The 22,358-nt window shown below is 40.0% G+C and overlaps 1 protein-coding gene across 2 annotated transcripts in view; it reads right to left on the bottom strand.

Annotated features, from left to right (window-relative positions):
- SFMBT2 (Scm like with four mbt domains 2) overlaps positions 1-22,358 on the bottom strand; it is a 114,766-nt gene that overhangs the window by 52,642 nt on the left and 39,766 nt on the right. For both annotated transcript variants that reach the window (XM_085215190.1, XM_085215268.1), the window contains exons 5-7: positions 14,813-14,901; positions 11,923-12,169; positions 5,599-5,696 (exon numbers count right to left, since the gene is read on the bottom strand). In XM_085215190.1, the coding sequence (XP_085071316.1) occupies positions 5,599-5,696; positions 11,923-12,169; positions 14,813-14,901 (434 nt within the window). The remainder of the gene's footprint in view (positions 1-5,598; positions 5,697-11,922; positions 12,170-14,812; positions 14,902-22,358) is intronic.

The raw sequence follows: 22,358 nt of genomic DNA on the forward strand, positions 1-22,358 counted from the left end.
TAGAGAAGTGAAGGCTTTTCCCATATGGTCTTTCCACCAGATTCCATCTTTAGTATTGGAAACATCCCTGCTTTCAAAAGTTGTAAAGGCAGTAAGTAAAGATTTTTGCAGGATACTCTTAATGATGGTTATTAGGTTTTACAAAGATAAATGGCTTTAATGAGCTGAGACTGGAGTGGGTCAAAAGGCAGACGAAGAGTGGAGGGGACAGGAGGCCATGCATGTAGTCCAGCCAGGTAAAAAGCAGCCAAGGAGAAGGGTTGGCGAATGCTACGGATGGGGAAGAACAGATGGAGTATAAATAATCTGGCAGCCAGCTAACTGCGTGGTGACTCATGGGTTATTAAAGCACAGCATGCACAACAAGGGCCAGCCAAGCCATCAGTGCATGAAGAGGCCAGGGATTGCTAACATTCGAGTCTGGCTTCCATGCAAAATTGAAAGCATGGATGCTTTAACCTGCTGTATCAGCATGTCCTTATCCACTATAGGGGCTGAAGACAGAAAAACCCTGTTAGATTTCAAGGCTGTGCATCTATTCAGGTCAGAATTGTCTTGGTAGAGGCTTAAGGGTAGAAAAGTAGCCCTTGAGATTCTCGTCCTTACACTGAAACTCCTCCAGATGACCAAATAATGGAAGAAAACACACTAAAACACCTAAAGAATGCATTAACTTCTGAGAGATGTTATCTTTTTCTTCAAAAAATAAGTTACAATCTTAAATAAATACGTCAATTTAATCTCATACTTTAAAAGTGCATTTCAGCTGATAGAAAAAAAAAAACATATCTGGTAGAGGAAGAAGTTCTTTTTAATATTTATCCCTGTATTTTTGATTGTGGAACAAAAAAGCACCCAGTACTGAATTTTAGGAGGCAGCTCTCGACTCACTGATGGATGGTCCCTCCATCATTCTCTATAGGAGATTCCTTCCATCCCTTTTATCTTCGCATCAATTAATGGTATTATTACAAATCACAGGAAACATCCAAATACTCCAAATTAGCACAGTCACAAGTTGTACCAGGGGAGATTTAGTTCAGACATCAGTTAAGAATCTCCTTACAGAGAGGGTTGTTAGGCATTGTCTGCCAGGGGAGGTGATGGTAACCCATCCCTAGAGGTATTTAAGGGATGTGTGACACAGCACTAAGAGTCTAGTGATGAGACTTGGTCATGTTTGGACTTGATGATCTTGAAGGTCTTTTCTAACCTGAATGATTCTATGATCTAGAAATAGGATCTCACTGTGCTGGTAAAGAAACAGTTGTTCCTTAGCTAGAGAGAATAATTACAAATGTGTGTTCAGGGGAAATAAATATTTGGGCTACAAGGTTCTGTGTCTCGAGTTTGGTTTCCTGACGCCAGGCTTCCTCTCAGAAAGCACCAGCACGGCACTGCTGAACTACTGATGTTACACAGCTTTAAAGCTGGCCTTAGTAACAGTCCAGCTACCTTTATTTACACCCAAAGATTTGGTCATTTTTCTCAAGTGTGCTGTGCTTATCACAGGCATTCAGCCAAATGTTAGCATCCCTACTGCATCTCAGAATCAGAGCAGAAACTGTAAAGGACAGGTTTCCTTGGGTTGTGGCTTTCTGGAAGGATTTAAGCTCCTAAATTATTTAAACACACTTGAAAAAACAGTCTGCATTTACTTTTTTTTTTTTTGAAAATCAATTTGTTTTTTAAGAAGAACAGAATGACAATATAGTGGATGTGTTGCAAAAAGCTTTTTGAAGAAAAACTTTCTCCAGGAGGTGTAGTTTGCAAAACACTATGTTTAGTAGCTATATAACAGTGACATTTTCTAGCAGTTGAATATCACGTTCCTTCTCAAAGGATCCTAAAGTGTTTTACAAATGCTTTCAACATATGGCCAAGTGTAAAACAGTACCAGCAAAAAAAAAAAAGAAGGAAGATCTTGCTTGCATCCTTCCCTCTGATTTTTGTAATCAGCTCATAAGGTCTCATTAATGGTGCCATGATCTAGTGGGCATGGTGGTGATGGGTTTGGGTTGACAGTTGGATCTGAGTTGTATTGCCCAACCTTAATGATTCTGATTTCTTGGAAGCAAAGAGGGGAATAATTCGGCCAGGTTGGATGGGGTGCTGGACAATCTGATATAGTGGTCAGCAATCCTGCCTGCATCAACAGGGGGTTGGAACTAGATGATCTTTGAAGTCCCTTCCAACCCAACCCATTCTACCATCAAGGCTGCATTTTTGCAAGACATTTTAGTGTTTTCCTGCTGAAGACCACTACACAAAAGTTCTGCTCTGCTATGCTGCTGAGCAGTGATAATACAGGCTCAAATTCATGGCGTATGAGTTCCCAGGCAGAACCCAATCCTTTGTCACCAAAACCAAATTGCTCCACCACCAACAGTAATCTTGGGCTCATAAATTCTCAAGAGTAGCCACTTTTCCCACTACAGATGGTTATGGTTGGACTAGACAACCCTGGTGGTCTTTTCCAACCTTAACAACTCTATGATTCTACAAATACAGACCTGACTTTCCAGCATCACCACGTGCGACCAGTTTGACACTGCACTCCTGACATTGCCCACCACCATGTACATCTCAAACAACAACAGCAATTTAATCTGCAATCAAGCCAAACAAATGTGTGTGTGTTCACTCCAGGGACTGTTCATACCTGTATGGATTTCTATAGGGAAATGTGGAAATTAATTGCTCAGTTTATCAATTGGCAGTTTATCATGTTTGCCAAAGTAAACATTTTCAGCTTTCCAGAAGACCAAGATCTTCAACAGTTGCAAGCTGCCAAACTCTGTTTTATACCTCATCTAAGACATAACAATTATAGTAGCAACAAGTCCCCTGGCACCATGTAGAGACATTATTTCCATGCTGGTAGTAGGAAGAAAAAAAAAAGCCTTTGGATTCAACATTTTTTGCTGGGCTCTTCTGGGATTCTAACTGAAGTTCCCAAGAGTGAATTTTGGCTTGCCTTGAAAGATCAGACAACTATATTCTCATACAGAAAGCCTCTTCTTAACTTATGTTTAAATTATTATTAGATGAAGGCATGCTCACAAGCACAGACAATCTCTTGTATTTTACCCCTTGATCAAAAGGTAGAGGATGGGGTTGAGTCCTTCTAAAGGCAGAGAAAAAAAGGACACCCATTCATTTAGCCTCCAGCCTCCTCAACACCAATCAAGGACCCAAACAACACCAGACACTGAACTCGGCAATCCTTGTGCTTGGCTTCCACGGTACAAATAAAGAAGCTGTATTGTCCTAATCCTGCCTTTTTGTCATGTATGGCCCCCAAATTTTCTCCTTTTGGGCCATTCAAGCATCCCAAGGCACTGCACTGTCTAAGAGGAACGCCCTTGCAAGCTCTAACCACACAGTGTGGCCACTGGAACTTGCTGAGTTTAAATTTATGACCGTCATGCAATAATTAAAATAAGTGGGTATAAGTCTAGCATGCTGAGAAGAGGCTGCAGAACAGCTGTTACTTGTAAACTAAAGAAAAAATAGGATGCTTTATGAGCCTCATCAGAAAGATTCTTTGTTCTTTCATATAGACAGGAATAAAATTTACACATTAGGCTTTCCCAATTTAATCCCTGACCCATACAATATGCTCTTCATCTTGAAATTGCAAAGTTTAATAGCTTCTGGACTGAAGCACTGTACAAAAAAAGGTGGCAAAGAATCAAAACCACTCCTGCAACAACATGAGATTTTATTTTTTAAGGTGACAGGACGAGGGGGAATGGACTCAAGTTGTGCCAGGGTAAATTTAGGTTGGATATCAGGAAACACTTCTTTACAGAAAGGGTTGTTAAGCACTAAAATAGGCTCCCTAGGGAGGTGGTTGAGTCACCATCCCTGGATGTGTTAAAAACCATTTGGATGTGGTGCTCAGGGACATGATTTAGAGGAGGATTATTAGAGTTAGGGTAGTACGGCTAGGTTGTGGTTGGACTCAATGATCTTTAAGGTCTTCTCCAACCTCAGCAACACTATGATTTTACGGAACATCTCAAACCCTTGTCTGTGAAAACAGCCACTGCATACATTTTCCATATTTCTCTCAGCTTAGCAGGGCTTTCACTAGGTGGCACCAAGTCCCTGTGATGAGCCAGAATGGGGCATGCTGGGTGCCTTCTCCCAGTCACATGTGTGTTTTGGGGTGCCATGCTGCTAATGGGAAGGAATCTAGGTGTCCACACTGGATGAGCCAGGAGCAGTGGTAACCACTGTGGTTGACCAGGAGGATCTGGTGGTTATCAGGTGGATTTCAGGTTGGATATTAGCAAAAATTTCTTCTCAGAAGGAGTGGTGAAGTATGGGCACAGGCTGCCCAGGGAGGTGGTGGAGTCACCAGCCCTGGAGATGCTCAAGAAAAGAGCAGATGTGGCACCGAGGGACATGGTTAGTGGGCACAGTGAAAATGGGTTGATGGTTGGACTAGACGATGTTAGTGGTCTTTTCCGACCTTAATGATTCCATTATTCTATGACCTGGTCCACTCCACTGGAGACAGTGGTGCAGTACTATGCTACAACACATCCCCCCACACACTCCTACAGCACACCACTGCAAGGCTGCAACATTAAAAAGGCTGGGCACAGCTAGAAATCTGGATTGTGATCTGGAGCAGCCATGATTAACAGCAATGTGGATTTGGATGGGATATTAAAGCTGATGCCTCAGGGCTGAAGCACATCTCTAACTATTAAAAATCAGATTGAGTGAAGAAAAAATGACACAGGAGAAAATTATCTCCTACTTCCACTACAGGTCCCTGGAGGAGGTTTCTCTGCTTTGCAGCTTAGAATGAGATGAAAATTTGAGCACAGGGCTCACAGAAAGCTGAGTTTTACAAGTACTTTCATTATCATCGCACTGTGCTGTCACAGGTTGTGAGAACTCAGGTCTGCATAATTAAATACATTAGAAATGGTGTTGGAGAAATGCTGATGTTGGAGAAACCAGTGTTGGTCATACCCCTACATTATCTATAAAACAGTGACAGCAAGAAATCAGGTCTGAGAGCAGAGTTCACACAAAACTGCATTTTATACAAACATCCCATTTATGATCTTTGATAGCAATGTACAAGGGCTGCTCTGAAAGTAATGCCTCCTATTTTATTATCTTGGCCCATTACAACAGAAGTGGATGTCGGCAGTATGGCAGCAGAGGTTCAATTTTCCAACCAGTACTCCATTACATTTTGTTTTCACGTGACAGATGGCAGCAGAGGGGCAGTCTGACAAAATGGCATCTGACATGGAAGTGCACATGAAGCAGAGGAGTAGAACTGAACTCCTCTATACAGAAAAAATTGCACCCATTGACATTCACCAACCCTTGCTGAATATCTACGGAGATCAAGCAGCGGATGTGTGCACAGTGAGGTGGTGGGTGATGAAACACTGTGAAACAGTGGGTTATCTCCAATGGTGCAAGTTTTTCTGAATGTGGCATGCATGTTGCTGTTCATCACTGGCAAAAATGCATAGCTAATGGTGGTGATTATGATTAAAAACAGTGTTTTATAGTTGAGAATTTACTCTATCAAATAACTGAAGGAAAATTACACTTTTTTACCTTGAATACTTCCATTGGAAGAGGAAAATTTGCTGCATCATTAAGGGATTTTTCCAGGGCGCATTTCCACTCAGATATCGTCTTCAGAGAATAGATATCTAAAGCAATCATAACAACAACAAGAACAAAAAAAAAAACAAAAACAACACAAAAATCAATTTAAAAAAAAAATACAAGCTCAAGAAGTAAATGTTTGGGAATCAAAGATTTCTGAAAGTCTTAAGTTACTGTGTCATAAAAATGGAAGGTTCAATTGTAATGAACAGCATGTATATCCCAAGCTGTACAGTGTGGATAAATTCAACAAAAGCAAGGAGCAAAAGCACATTTAGGGAAGAATGTGTTCTATATCCTGGAGTAAAACCCAAGAAAATACACATATTTCATTTTTTGTTGAAGAAAAAAGAACTATATTATCTCATTATTTGAAAATAACAAAAATACCGAATATTTTCCAGTTTGAGAAGCCTCGGGTTAATATTATTTATATTTGAACAAAAACAGAAATACCCTTAACAATTCTTCTGTTCATTGAAAATTCACTATTGCAGAAGTTTTTTGCAGGAGGGAAGGTGTGGGAAAGAACATTTCAGCTGGGTATCTACACAAATCTATCTCTGGTACATGACTGAGCATCACATCAATTCACAGACTTACACTATAGAATTCTAATCATTACACTTCTAGGCAATGGGTTTCTTTAAATTAGTTTAATATTATTAAATCATTATATTAGCAAGCCCTTTACAGTTCAGAGCAGTAAAATGCCTATGAATCACCAAGGGGAAAAAAAAAACATAGGAAACAATACTACGACAAAGAACATTATATTGGATTTACTTCTGTCCTGGAAAACATATTGCTATCCCATACATAACAAGTTACTGCAGAGCATTCACATCAAGGTCTCCAAGAGACAAGATAAGTAGAGAGACTAGTAACAATCACTAAAATGGAAATGAACATTTACTTAATAATAAACATGAACCTTGATAAAGACTGAACAGTGCGAAAATTTGCTTTTGTCAGTGGGGCTTCACTCACTTCCACCACAGTTCAAGTTGGTCTAATTTGCATTTAAATTCTGTACATCTAGGAACCATATATATTTGCAAGCCACCAAAGATTTACTGTGGTATCTTACAATTCTGAAGGAGGAAATAAAAGAAACATATATAAAAAAAGGAATTGGCAGGCACTGTCACCTAGCACTGACAGTACAAGAGAATTTTATGCTCTGATTTCAATAGATTTAAGACCTTATCAAAACAGGATTTGCAGAGGATGTATTTATACTTCCACTATATCAAGCTTTGCTACTTCAGACAGACATCACGGGTATGCATATGAATTTAAACACACTTAGAGGGAAAGGTTAACTCTTCAGGGCTGTAGTGTGAATTCCTCAACTGTCCAGTTATTAGTGGGAACATACATTTCAAGTCTTTGTTTACAGCATGTGTGGTGGTCACAAGTATTAAGAAATTATCTCTTTACCAAACTGTTCACTATTTCATAGTTCCTATTGCACCAGTTTTCCCCTTACTTAGAATCACAGAATTGCTGAGGTTGGAAAGACCACTAAGATCATCTAATCCAACTATTAACCCACGTCCATGACCACTCTAGACCATGCCACTTGGTGCCACATCTGCTCTTTTCTTGAAAACCTCCAGGGATGGTGACTTTACCACCCCACTGGGCAGCCTGTTCCAATACCTCATCCACTTGCAGGAGTCTTGAATGGAAAGAAAATGATTCACTTTGTTTCTCCCTTTTTGGCTGAAAGGATGCAAAAAAAAAAAAAAAAAAAAAGCCAGAAATAGTCAATAAGTCATGATTTCACCCCAATCTGTTGCTTCTACCAATATAAATTCTGAGTTTCAGAAAACCCACACAGATGTCTGCCAAACAGAGCAGGCTGAAAATAGAACTTCATTTGCCATCATAATGGCAGTGGAACATGGGAGAGAAAGAAGGGCAACAATGCTGTGAAAGGTCTGGAGCATAAATCTTACAGTGAGCAGCTGAGGGAACTGGGATTGCTCAGTCTGGAGAAGAGGAGGCTCAGGGGAGACCTTGTCACTCTACAACTGTCTGAAAAGAGGTTGTGGTGAGGTGGGGGTTGGCCTTGGCTCCCAGATAACCAGTTGCAGGATGAGAGAGAACGGCCTCAAGTTGTGTCAGGGGAAGTTTAGGTTGGATATTTGGAAAAATTTCTTCTCAGAAAGAGCGGTGAGGCACTAGAACAGGGGAGGCGATGGAGTTACCATCCCTGGATGTGTTCAAGAAAAGGGCTGATGTGGCACTGAGGGACATGGTTAGTTGGTCAGTGGTTGGACTAGATGATCTTAGCGGTCTTTTCCAACCTTAATGATTTTGTGATTCTACAGTTCTAACGTGGCCTTTGGGAGTGACTCCATGCAACAGCAGAGAAAACAAGCAGCAACTTCTCCGGTGTCAACAAGCCTTGAAAGATTAATACAACCTCAATTGTTTCAATAACCAGCAAGCAGTATTACATGCACATTTCATTAGACAGTGGCAGTTAGCTTATGCTGGCAAGTTTATGGACACTAAATCGCATGGTTAAAAGAGCATAAAGTATTTTGTTTAAGTGATAGTGTTGCAGGTAATTGAACAAAGTGTACTGTGTCAATCTGTATTTAGGTTAACAAGGAGTGAGCAATTAAAATCATTGCCAATTTGTCTTTTAATAGAAAGTAACATAAAATGAGACTACCTCTTCCCACATAAACAGTTGAGGCAAAGACTATCAGTGGCTCTGTGTCAAGCTGCCTCTGCCAATTCGGGGTAGCAGAGAGGCTTATCTTGGATTCAGATCCAAGTGAAAAAGCAAGAATTGCTATGCTCTCTTTACCACAGCTGAAGAGTCAACAGGACATATAAAGCTGTTGAAAAGTTCCTAGTTGGGAACACAGCAGGGATACCATTTCCTAAGAACTCTCTCTGCACATTCTTATACCTTAAGTTGGTGCTAGGATGCAGTTGGCTTCAAGAAAGAGACCTCTCCACCCAAGATGCTGTAGACATTCAGAATAATGGGATCTCCTTTAGAGGAGAATGTCCTGCATCTTGAAAGACTGACCTCAGACTGCTGAGCAGTGTGATAGTCAACTTGCCAGGTCCAGAGGCAGATCAGCATAGCAAAACCACAACCCAGACACATTGGGAAATAAAGCTAACGGTGCATAAACAGCTTCCAAGTCAGGGTTGGTAAAACACTGTAATAACCTGCCGAGAAGATGTGCAACTGAACATCCTCATTTGATACCAATTAGGCACACAGCCTGGTTTGGAAGTTCTCGGCATCTCTTCATAGGATATTCATAGTAGCTTTTATAAGGAGTCCAAGGCTGCTCCTTTTATCAGTCAAGCAGTCCTCTCAACAGGCTTCAAAAGTTAGACAACCAGCTCTGTGTTCATTCCTCTCAACCCTCTGAGTGGAAGAAAACAGGCTTATGAAGAAGTCACTTCATCTGGCCTATGACAGAATGATTTAGACATACCCTTCTCTCCACTGATCATAAAAAAAAAAGCAATAGATGATGATGAAGCATCATTTCAATGCCCATACCAAGTGAATCTAAACTAATATGTAAAAAACCCAACATACTGCCCACAAATTGTCTCTCTTTCCTAAGATAGTATATACTGGTGACACCAAAGATCTTTCCCAAACTAAATCTCATTTACGACAGCAGAAAGGAGGGAAGCAGATAGGGAGAAATCCCTGGCACAATCTCCTGGTCTAGCATCCTTAGGAAATCACATCCTGTGACAGACTATCATTTAGTATCTTCACCCCTAAGTTTCTTCAGAGCTCTCTGCTGCCCAGCACCTCATTCTGACAACTCACTATGGTCTCCTGTCTGCTTCCTATGCCACAAGTATCACAACAAGCTTTATTCATCCACTGTACTTTATGAATATGCCGATGTTAGGTGGGCATCAAATGGCCAATTTTATCCATGATGTCAGAAGTTGAACAACCAGCATTCCTGCCTCTCAAGATGCATTAGATTCCCATTTCTGACTGGTTACTCCCTGGAATGCAGAACCCAGAAGGGCAAGGAGGGGTTAAAGAAAGATCTCTGGGGTAAAACTTCAGAAGGTCAGGACTCAAAAAGAAAATGGAAAGACTCACACCCAAAGGGTCTTTTCTCAACAAACTCCAGCAAGACAATGTCCTAGGATGTGTAATTTTTTTTTTAAGTCAATGTCATCAAGAAGATATATATCACCAAACTCAATAATAACAATGCTCACTAAAAGGGGAATGGCCAGAGAAACGCCAAGGAGGGGAAACAGATTCTAAAAGAAGACAAGAAAGAAATGTAAAAAGCAGTTAAATCTAGGAGAGGGGAGGAGAAAAATACATAATTTCATCAAATCGAGTCCAATAACAGTTTTAAAGATAAGACAACTGGGAGGAAAAAAATTAAAGAGAGAAATCAGTAAAGAAGGAAACACAAACAGATAAAAGGAAAAGGAAGATGGAATGGACAAAGAAGAAGTACAAATGCAGTTTAGGCCACTTCTGTATTGATTAACCAAACCTATACAGGCCAAGAGGTTTCAAAGATGGTCAATGAAAAGGTGTTTCTCTGTAACACAGATGCTCTGGGAAATAACCGAGTGAGTGATATTCATGCCCTCCAGCATTCACATCTAATTTAGAAGTGATGGAGAACATCGATTCCCACCTCTCTAAGAAGGAAAACATTTCCAAAAAGCATTCAAGAGCCCAAGTTAGACCCAAGACCCATGCAGATTTGTAAAACAGCACATATCGTGGTAACTACTCTAAATAAAGTGCAAGGGATAAAAGTCACCTCAGGAACATTCATCTAAAGGAGAGCTATCTTTCTTCCACCGTTAATTCCCATGGAAAAACTTAATCTATTGCATGAGAAGAATGAAGCACAGACTTGGACAATTTGCCCATTTACACAGGAAAATGTGGTGTAGGCCTGCTGTGCCAGAAAGCATACATCTCAAGGGAAATGGTGGTTGTTGTGAACTCAGCTTAGGTGCAGACAGCTAGCAAATGCAGGCATTACTGCACAAGAATTGGCAAACAGCTTTGGGGCCCCCAAGCATAAACCACAGCTTTAAGAAAAATACAGAGGCTGAATTCTTCCAGCCCCAAAGCAGAACAAACAGACTGTTATGTTTGGTAATAATAATAATAATAATTTCAAGATTAATATAATATATTAATTATAATTATTATTATTATAAAATATTATTATAATAATATAATAATAGCAATAATTTCAAGAGATCTCAAGTCAATCAATTTGACCAACTCAGTCAACTAAAGACAGATCATTTCAAAGTCACATGCCCTAAGTAGAGAGAAACCCAATTTTTAGAAGTTTTCACAAAGTTTTTATTAATAATATTAGTGTGGTGGAGAAAATCCACCATTCCAGTCTTCCTCCAGTGTAATAGCGTAATGGCTGGATGGAATCACGTCTCCATACCCAGTTAAATGTCTCTGCAATAATTTCTCCAGGAGACTGCAAACAGTCCTAAGCCCATCAGCAACTTACTAAAAAGACTATTTCTTTAGCAAGTGGACTTATTCAGGCACGCATTACATCTTCTGAGTTGGTTACACACAACGCAGGTCTTAGATTCTGAACAGCCATGTTATATCTGGATGTGAAAGATCTACAATGAAGGGACCATAAATATCCCAGAACACTTTCCCCAGCCTAAAGAAATTCCATGAAAGTACACTGCTATCCAAGAGAAATGTGCATGGCCATAGAAAACAGATTGACAAGAGGTCCTTGGATGAAGGGAAAGCAAACAGAGCACAAACTATACTGAAAGATGTCACCTAAATCTTGATTTGGAGAACAGTAAATAGAATTCTAGTGAGTCCTACACTAGGAAGCCTAGAGAAAGACCAAGAAGGCCTGGACACCAAAACATTACTTCAAGGGGATGGGCAAGCAGGCACATTCTTGGACCACCGCCATCCGCTCTGCCTCTTGATACACAAAGCTACTCTTACTGCACACAATTTCCTTCCAGGAGAGAGCAACACCAAGCTCGGTTTATTAAATACATTTAATACAGTTTACCTGACCCACTACTTTGAACCCAAATCAGATGGCTCTTGCTTGCAATCTGTGTTCCAGTTAAAACCTGCTGACCAAGCAATGTGAATGCTGGAAAAGAAATGTGTTGCACAAGAATCTTAAAACATATCACAATCATAAAAAATATCACAAAAGAAAACAGTATTTTTAGAAGGTTTTTTTTGTTTGTTTTTTTTTGTTTTTTTACCTGCAGGTGGGTCCATTCTGTATTTATTCTCTTGACACCAACCGACTGGTCGAAGTCTGCAATCCAAGTAAAACAACCACTGGTCATAGGATTCAGTCTCCTCCAATCCCACATAGCGAAGGCGTAATCTTCCTCCAACATTTTCAACCACACTAACTATCCAGTACTGAAAGGGATTCTGGGAATCCTGCAGCTCTATTAAGGAATCAACTGTAATGAGGTCTACAGGGTTTTTTCCTCGCAGAGGCTGTTTGAATAGAAGCAAAACTCCTTATTTTAAACTTTATTTGAAGACTTCTCAAGGAAACAGATGACAGCAGAAGATTATTTTTGTTTTTCACACCATCATCCAAGCGATCAGCAAACAGTCTGTTCTTCTTCTATTTTACCCAATGTCTTCCAAGTGCAAATTCAGAAGTAAAACAGAAAACAACAGTTGTGCTAATTTCTCAACCGACATCAACAACAACAACAACAACAAAAGAATAGTCAGAGGTGAAACAGCCCATAAGGCATATCCATTTAGGATGTTCCTGAACAATGCAGAGCTCAGTTACACTTAAAGATTTCAAACCAAATTCTCACTGATAGCAGCTGATAGGAACCGACCACAGGATCAGACCCTGCTGTTTACCTAAAAGGCAACTACTTTGGGCATGATGCTGAAATAGCCTTCTGGACACTGATCTTTCCCATCAAAACAATTTGCCTTGCTCCTACCAGAATGTAGAGCAAATTATTCCCACTGTCATGGATGGAAATGCCTATGGTGGTTTTGCAACCATTCGTATGTGTTTAACTTTACACCTTCAAAGTTGCCAACCGCAGGCATTAAAACAAACGTGTGGTATTTTTCAGAATACCTCCGGGGCTCAGTAATTTTCTTTTGTGAGTGTGAGCAACACTGTGTTGTCAAGCTTTTTCTTGCCAATATGAGGGTTAGAGCTTTTTATTTTATTTTTCTATTTTTTTTAAACCAATTCTTACTCAATTTCTCACTTCTAGGATTTTAAGAACAGCAGTAACAATCGCTCCAAAAGTTGTAAGCATTGCTCCTCAAAGGAAATGTTAAGCACAGGCAAAATATATGAGGAAAAAAAAAATCAGCACAATCTTTCTTGTGTGTGTGATTGTTCCACTTCTTCTTAATTTGACAATATGTACCTTTCACATTTTGATTTTTTTTTTTTAATATTAATTCTGCAAATCAGTGTCTGCTCAGGTCAGTTCCTTCTACGGGTGGCTAGAAAAAAAATAAAAAGGAGGAATAAGCCTTACTTTCCTTTTGTAAAAAAGCTCTCATATTGATTTTTAAAAATATTCAAATTTTGAAGCATACCCAAATTTGACTACACCTCCTTTAAGCCAGAAATATAGGCATCAAAATGAGAATTCGGTAAGAAATAAAAAAGAAAGATCTGAATTGACTAAAACCTTATCACATGTACACTTTTAACCAGACCTATGATTAACAGATATTTCTCAAAATAAAGTATCCACCATTATAAGCAACTCCTCTACTGTAGAAGCTACAGGCACCTGCACAACCTCTTCAAATATTATTTCATGGAAAAATGCACTCTTAAAATGTAGTAACATAATACAAATCTACTTAATTTTTTTTTTTTTTCTCTCATACACTGCTTCATTCCAACAAAACATTCTTTAACATCAAATGGTGGTGTAATGATTTACCTTATTACTACAAAACCTTGGCCACAAAAATGCGAATATCGCTTCCCAGATTTGTGTGCTAAATTCTAAGCCAAAGGGCTGTCACTTACTCCTGACAACTCAATGGCTAAGATTAATAATTGGCTTGCTTGAAATATTAACATTTACCATAATTCAAGAGCTCTTTATATGCATAGCTAGCATGTTAAAAAAAATTTATCACTGCATATTGATTTAACAGTATAAGAACAATCTGCAGCACTCACAAACAGCAAATCTGTCGACAGGGGGGTAACATACATTGCACAACACAGACAGTACTAAGCACATATATCACATACAACACCAGAATAGGGTGAGAAACTGTTTCAAGCCAAGGCAGTGCGTTTCTGCCTGGGACCTCCTATTTTTGCTGCCTCTAGAATCACAGAATTGAGTTGGAAGGGACTCTTAAGGGCCATCTAGTCCAACTCCCCTGCAACAAGCAGGAGCACCTACAGCTCAATCAGGTTATAAAAAGCCTCCTCCAACCTGACCTTGAATGGGAACAGAAAAGTTCCTAATAGCACTGGCATGCACCAGAGATGGTTGCCTTCCCAATGAAAAGTAGGATGAGCCATGCTCCCCCCATCTGAAGCTGAAGCTGTGAAATATTAAGATCTCAAGCATGTCCCAGGTGCAAGCCTCCTTGCAAACGTGCTACACAAACCAGGTTCTTTGCTATATGGATGCATCTGACACAACAAGCTCCTTCTTCTTATCCAGTCATCAATGAGCGAGCCCACCACACTCAACTTCCCAGGTTTAGACCTGACTGTTGTCCTCCAGGGACCTATCCATGGTCCATAGCCATGGATGGTTGGACTGGATGATCCTGAAACTCTGCTCCGACCTTGAAATATAAATATATAAATCTGACAATGCTCTCCATCAACCTACCAACACCCGTCTCCAATCTGTGGGCATTCTCCTTCACCTCCTGGCACATGAATATCCAAATTTCTAAGCACCTTTCAACCTAAAGCCAAATAAAATACCCCAAGACTCAGTCAGAAGCAGAGCCAGCAGAATCAAGGCAATGTCGCTCCTAACTTTTGCACAGCTGTTGACACACAGATATTGCAAGCGCACAGCCCTACACATGGGGAGCACAAGCACTGCTGCAGCATGCACACCACAAGACAGTATCAGAGAGAAACTGCAATCTAATACATACGCCTTCCAGTAAATTTGCAGGTGCAGTCCGGGCGCCAGTCAGATCATGGATAAGAAACTCTGTCCAGTCCACATATTTCTCTTTGATTGCTGCAGAGGATGAAAGAAGAAAAGAAATGCTCAGAGAAGCAGATTGCAATGGACTTTTTGTATACATTGTAGACAGACTTATCACTTAGTGAGACTTATCAGCTCTGAAGTTTCAGGTACAGTTGCAATCCTGATCAGGTAAAAAGATGGTTCATTGTCCAAGCTGCTTGAGCAACCCAGACACAGCCATGAGCTTATACCTCTAAAATACGGGAAGGTCGTGCTCTGCTGCAGTGACAGGGATTTACTACAGTGTGTCTTAGCATCTCCAAGTCTCCCAATCCAAACTGGCCACAGCTTGTATAACTACTATGACTATATACTAGTTCCCTGCTTCCCATGTAGGCTTAGAAATGCTTTATAATGTCCCTTTTTATTTTTAATGGTGATCTCAGAGAAAAAAAATATCTGTTCAAACTTTTCAGTTCCTTGACAGGCCTTGATAGGCTCTTTCCCCCTGAAAGCAGAAAACTCAAGCCTGAGATTACTGTACATCAGTCATCGAGTCCACACACTTGTAAGAAGCCTTAAATTATTGACCATGAACTTCTATTTCATTTTAAAAATATTTTCAGTCATTTTTGAGCTAAATGCTGTAAGTGTGCTACTTCGGGATCTGTGTCAATAGAGTTATATAAGATTTAACTAAAAACATAAATGCTGCCTCTGGGATTCAGATTTTGGGTCAATTATTTTTGAAATTAGTGGAAGATTGAGCACTCAAAAGCAATTCAGCAAATCTTAGCTTCAGAGATTCAGACATCGCTTTGAATACATTGCACATTTGCAAACCCAGAGATCAGACTTTAATTCCACCTGTCTGTAAATGGAAATTAAATTACATCGGAAACATTTTGATCTCCCCTCTAAAAACTTATTTATGTGTTTATACAACCAACAGTGATATAGATACGTTAATCATACCTACACCTACAGAAGGGAAAAATCACAACCATTTGAAAATTATGACATTAGTTCTGAACAAACAACTGGTTTAAAGACCACTACCCCATAGGGGAGTCCAGGAAGGGCTGTAAATCAACCTGCACAGCTCCAAAATAATTACATTACAGCAGCCCTTGCGTTTTGCTCAGAAGAAACTGAGTCCTTGCTTAACGCTTTAGAGAAATGCTGTGTTAGTCAACCAAGAACAACCCAAATTAAAGCACCCCGCACACAAATCAGAACAAGATTCCTGAGCAGTTTAGAAATGCAGTGACTTCTCAGCTCTTCCCAAAGATGTTAATGCTCCAGCAATGCACAATCTGAGGTTAGGGACTCCACGTGAAGTATGAGTAGATACAGAAGTGTTTCAAGTAAGTCAACTCCTCAGGAAGCCCCAACACTCCCACAAAAATTGTTCCTTTAGATCACATGGATCACAGCCTGGGCATGAACCTGAGCTGAGATTTGATACTGAGCTGATGAGCGTTCTGTATACGTGCACCCAGCACACAGGTGTTCATCGGAGGTATTCAATCATGAGCACCTAGCAAACATTGCCTTTGGAGAGAAGTAAAACACAATCCCAAGCTGTCTAGCAGCAAATATCCCCCCAAAGAAGCTATTTCCTTCCACAAACACATTCCAGAGACCCTGAAAAGAGAATGAGTTTCAATTAGAAAAATCATAATCCAGGACAAGCCATGGCTGGCAATACTCACATTGATCCTTGCAAGGCTCCCACAGACCTCACCTTCACTTATATGATATTGCCACAAAAAAGAGGAAAAACGCTTCATGCTTGAGCATGCTTCTTGTTTGGGTGCTTAGCACACCTGAATTTAGTCTAAGATTCAAATCATAGCCTAAATACCTTATGCAATCCACACAGCTGGCTATGGAAAATGGTAGAATTCATGCCCAGCAGATCTTATTTCCTGAATTGTGCTCCTTCCCCAAAAGCCTGTTCTCCTAATGTAACTCAAACCACATATTTATATGTCTAAATGACCTTGCAAGTGCATTTAGATGTATTCAAAGTCAGCAAACTTTAAAGTGCTGGTCACAAGCATCTACAAAATAACATTTAAGCCAGTCTGGAACTGCTCTAAATTTTTTTGTAGTACCAATTTTGTATGATTTGCAGGAGATTTTTCACCTTTATATTATTTAAGATGAAGGAATAGCCTGAGAACAAATGTGTTTTACACGGTGCTTTCACTCTCAACACACCCACTGCACACACCTCATCAGTTCCTGTTCACCTAAATTACAACAATAAAAAAGTTTAAGGTTGGCATCAGTGAGAAGAGAGTAACTGGCATAATGAATGGGACTGGAGTTCTTCATTCAGACTTACGCAAAATGCCCTGGGTGCATCAGAGAAGGGTGCAAAACTGAACTTCATTTTGGCTCCTGCCCACAAAGTTGTCAGCCAAATTCTTTATGCCAGAGCTTCATTACTACGAAATGACAAATCTGATAAAAAATAAAAATAAAACAATAATAATAATAAAAAAAAACACCCTGCAACTTTGGTTCAAAGTTTCAAAGCTGGCAGGAGGGAAGAAAAATAGTCAGCATTTTTAAAGTTGACAACGGATTTCAGAAGCCTCCATTTTCCAGATGCCCAATTTGAGATGTCTCAGCAATGCCGGATTCACAGATCTTGCTGCCTGCCAAAACCTCTGAGAGAAATACTTTGTCCTCTCTAAGACTTGAACCTCACAGCTTTTGGAGGCCTAAATAAAATGGGGACCCTGTCAATCTTTGAATCTGGATTACGGGTTTCTGCAGTCCAAAAGCAACACGATGATCTCTATTCAACAAAACAGACTCAGCTGAAAAACATGCTACCCCCAGTTTCTAAGTAGTTTTAGAACCATCCTCCCGAAACAGAACCAGTGTGCAGTGTTTTGCTTCATTTTAATCTTCTTTTGCATTGCAGATAAACGTAAAATAATAATAATAATAATAAATCCTCTGGGAGAGAACAGACTAACAGACTGCAAGTTTTAGAAAGAAGTTTTAGAAAGAGGGTTTTGCACATATTTTCTGTGCCTGTAGAGCATGATCAGGATTCTCAGTTCTGCAGTGAAAATCACTACAATGCAAATACTAATTACTAGTAGTAATGAAGTGAATCTGAATCACCATGAGATCTGCAAAAGCCTTTGAGGACCAAGCAAAATGTTAAACAAGAATATTCAAACGAAACAAAATCTACAGGGTAAATGAGAATAGCTGGTAGTATAATGCATGGGTGCCCACCCTGAGCATCCATCTCAGGAAACAATGGTGCTTCTCTGGTATATCTATCCCAGCACCTGTCAACTGAAGCACTGATTTTAAATTGCTAATTCACGCTTCGGCTTATTAGCTATAGGAAAAATACCCAACAAGACCTCTCCTACTGCAGATGTGCTGGAAGAACTCTGCTTTTAGAGCTAGCTGGCCAGTTGGTGGGACAGGATGGTGGATAGGACAGAGGATCATAGGATGACTTAGGTTGGAAGCGATCTTAAAGATCATTGAGCTCCAGCCACCTGCCATGGACGTTACCCAATCACCAGTTCAGACTGCCTGAGGCAAAAATATTTTTTTCCTTTTTCATAAAAATAGTCAGGAGTGGTCCACTGGGCTCAGACATCTGTATTTTCTCTTCCTGTCAATGGATTCATCTTCCAAGAAGACCTCTTTGGAGGATCTTCCAAGGAGAGGGAAAAACAAATTAAATAAAGCAAAAGAAACCTCATCATTAAATACCTTCAAATGGATTCATTTCATGCAGAGAGGCAAACTGTTGTACAAACACCAAAAGCCACAAAGAACAACACGGTTGCTGAAATTGCAGCAATTTATAACTGCGCAGTTGTCCTCATGCTAATTCGTTCCACTCTGGTTCTTACAGAGCTGTGCAGACTCAAAAGTTGACCAGAAATCTTCACAGTTGTTATAAAGTCTCTGGTACTTCTATGTGGATGATACGGGTTTAAACATTTTTGTAATCAGAGGAGCCCAGGAATCTGGAAGAATTTTATCAGTGAATTAAACCCCTTCCAAGCAGAGATGAGTACTCTTTGCACATCCATCCTCCCTCACAAGGCACAGCTCGTTTGTCACGATGGCACCTCATGACAAACGAGCTGTTTGTCATCACATCACAGCAGGAGACCTAATAGGCCCAATAGCAAGAAAGCATTTGAGATATCTTAATTATATTGGGGTAACTTTGGAAGAGATATTCTAAACAGTAATAGCTTCCCTGATCAAGGCATAAGTAATAGTCACACTGACTAGTCCATACAGCATAAGGCTTTGGTGCTCTGTGAGGACAGAGACTGACCAAGAGTCCCAGAAATACTATGAGAAACAGACCCATCTTAGTGCCAGTCCCCATTGTCCTGTGTGGGGTTGGTTGAGAAACTAGGAAGACAAAGTTGTGCAATGGTCTGAGACCCCAGGGGCCAAGTGCCATCAAATGTATCACTAGGGAAATGATTCAAAAGAAGCGAGAGGATAGTGGAAAAAAGACTTGACTTAGTGTTCCCACTGATGCAAAGGCCTCAGCATGGGCTGAACTGAAAGATTAAACAAGATATACACCGGAGAGGAGCCAGGCATTCTCATCATGGGAAAAGCTTGAGAGTTTGCATGATGTCAGACACAGTATAGCCCAAACGCCAGGCAAGAATAATACCAAGTGACATTCCAAAAATGACAGTGCTCTCCTAACTACTGTTCTTTCCGGGTTTAGGAGGTGACATCACAACCCTCTCTGGAACAGCATCTTGTGCACGCAGATGTGCCTGCTCTCTTTGAGTTGGGCCCAGTTCATCTTGGAGCCAGCATGGGTGAGTGGGTGGATGCTTTCACATCTCTGTGGTTCCAAGGCCAAAGGCTTTAAAAAACATCTTCCTGCAATAAAAAAGATAGAGAACCACATGCCTTAAAGCAAGGCAGCCCAAAATCATGGCCAGATCTGCACAGTGCTTGGCCGAGGCTTATTCCTGCTCTGCTACAGTCTCTGTACCATGCTGGAGACAAATACAAAGCCATCCTGCCTCCCTCAATGAAAAATACTCATTTAAGAGAACAGCTTCTAGTTCAGTCGATATTACAGAAGATTCTTAAATTAGAAAGAAAAAGGACCCTTCCACATTAAGATTCTATTTATTCCTAATGAAGCGACAGTACAGGTTATAAAACCAAGCTTCCTTCCTCGGGACTGAACTTCATTAAAAAAAAGGACTACACCCAGTATCCAAAAAATAGCAATCATTCTTCCCATTTTGTTCCCTACTTGATTCATCTTGTCCCCAGCCTCATTTCTTATGTCCATTCCTCTCCTCACCTTACTGCTCCCTGCCATTTTGTCACTTTTACTCATTCATCTCATTTTCCTGACCAAATGACTGTGGGTTGGCAACCCAAAAGCCAACCTCAACACTGCTGCAACATGCTCATTACTCAATGTGCAAAGGACCTTCAGGACTACATGCCAAGCATCAGGTTCTCCCTGTTTTTCACTATTAGCAGCTCAAAAATGGCCCCTTCCCCTTGTATTGTGCATGTTGACCTCAAAAGCCATGCAAACAGAGGGTAAAAGAGTGCACAGCGCTGCAAACCCTGCATCACCACCTTCCCCATAATTGTGCTAACCATGTACCCGAGAACCAAGACGGCTACTTCCATCCTCTGCTCACTCAAGCACGTAATGTCTGTGCCCTGCTTTAGCCACAGTGTATAATGGGTTCAGATTTATCTGTCTCTCTAGAGAAATAAGAGATTAAAAGAACATTTACAGTCCCATGAAAGCACTGAGCCATAGGCACTCCATACAATGTGTATGAGATACTGTTATCACATTACCAACTCTTGGGATTTTGTCTAGTCTTTAATAGTTGCTCTTTTTCATAAAGGCACTTCTCCTATAGTCATGGGATCATACAAAATCTTCATTTTCTACTTTCCTTTTTTTTTTTTTTTGCTCTAAGAACAAAGCACTGCTGAACATGGGGAAAAAAAAAATCCACAAAAAAACTGAAATCAGAAAGACTGGCAGTAGCAAGAATTTGAACTGGCACAGTGTTGAACAAATACCTCACTGGATTGCACCACCAACATAGGCTAGTTCTCCAACAATCTTTACACATGCCATGGACATTTTCACTCTTCTCAGCTCCAAGGGAAGACATAAGAAGCAGAAGCAGCGTGGGCCAAGACTGTGCTTCCACTAACAAGGGATCACTGAGCATACAGAATGTCATTACTTCAAAATAATTTATTGCATTCAGTACACCTGCACCTTGACCATTCCTACAAACATGGCAGCCAGTAAATGGCAGAGGACCCATAGCACTGGGGAAGATGCTGGAATAATGGGCCAAAGACACGTTCAGATCTGAATGAGCAATTCTATATGTTAAGGAACAAGGTAAATACTTATGCCAAACCTACACGTTGAGTAGGTACATGGATGTAAAGAGACAACCTACCAATCTACCTGAGAGAAGCTGGCCTTCTGCCACCAGTAACATGGTACAAGACAAGCAGTAGCACCAAATTATGCTTATGTTTTGTTCTAACTAAGAAAAAAAAATCTTTAGACAATAAATAAGTAAATAAATAAATAATTTTTTTGCATTATTTTTATTTTTCCTTACCCAGAATCATAAGCAGTGCGTCAGTATCTCCCCATTAACATCTAAACATCTGAGTTTCAGTTCTCTGAAGAAGGAACAGAGTCTTAAGCAGCTTTATAGAATGGTTTTAAATCTTCGGGATAAATCTGTTAAGTGACATCACTGTCACTGTGGTAACTATCATTATTAAAAATTTACATCCTTCTGGGGAATTGAATGAAAAAAACTGGTTAACAAGAGGAACTATAATCAGACAAGAACCAGGCAATTCTTATCACTCCAGTACAAAGCAAGCTAAAACATCAGAATTTCATGAACAGTAAATTTCTCAAACAAGTATTTCAAGACATTCAAAAGTTTACATGTAGATAATACAGAATTGCAGTTTTCAAAAGAGAGCACGATGCAAACAGAAAGAAAAAAGAAACTTGTTATCTTGATATTTTAAAAATTGTTGTAATATACTTGATGAAATATTTTTTTTATAAAGATCTAAACACAAAAGTTGTAAGCATGTTACAAAGGTCTAAATGATAGAGTCAAAATGAGATGTCATTATATCAAAACAACATAGAACACTGAAACAATTTGTTTAGACTTCACCCATCAAAACAATTTGTCAAAACTGACACGTTCCTACAAAATATTACCATTTTGATAAAACAATATTTTGACAGAAAACAGCTGAATCCCAACATTTTCAGTCAGCTTGTTGAACTACACATCCCTGAGAACCAAACTGGAGGTGGAAATGGGTGGGGATGAGGGTGCTGTCCCTGCTCAAGGATCTTCCTGTACCTCCAAGCAAGAGGCTCAGGTTGTGTCTACTCTTCCTGACCCATCTCCAAGTCCTTCATGGTAAGCAACATC

This window comes from Meleagris gallopavo, chromosome 1, assembly GCF_905368555.1.
Source record: "Meleagris gallopavo chromosome 1, MGAL_WU_HG_1.1, whole genome shotgun sequence".
In the NCBI taxonomy this organism is placed as follows: domain Eukaryota; kingdom Metazoa; phylum Chordata; class Aves; order Galliformes; family Phasianidae; genus Meleagris; species Meleagris gallopavo.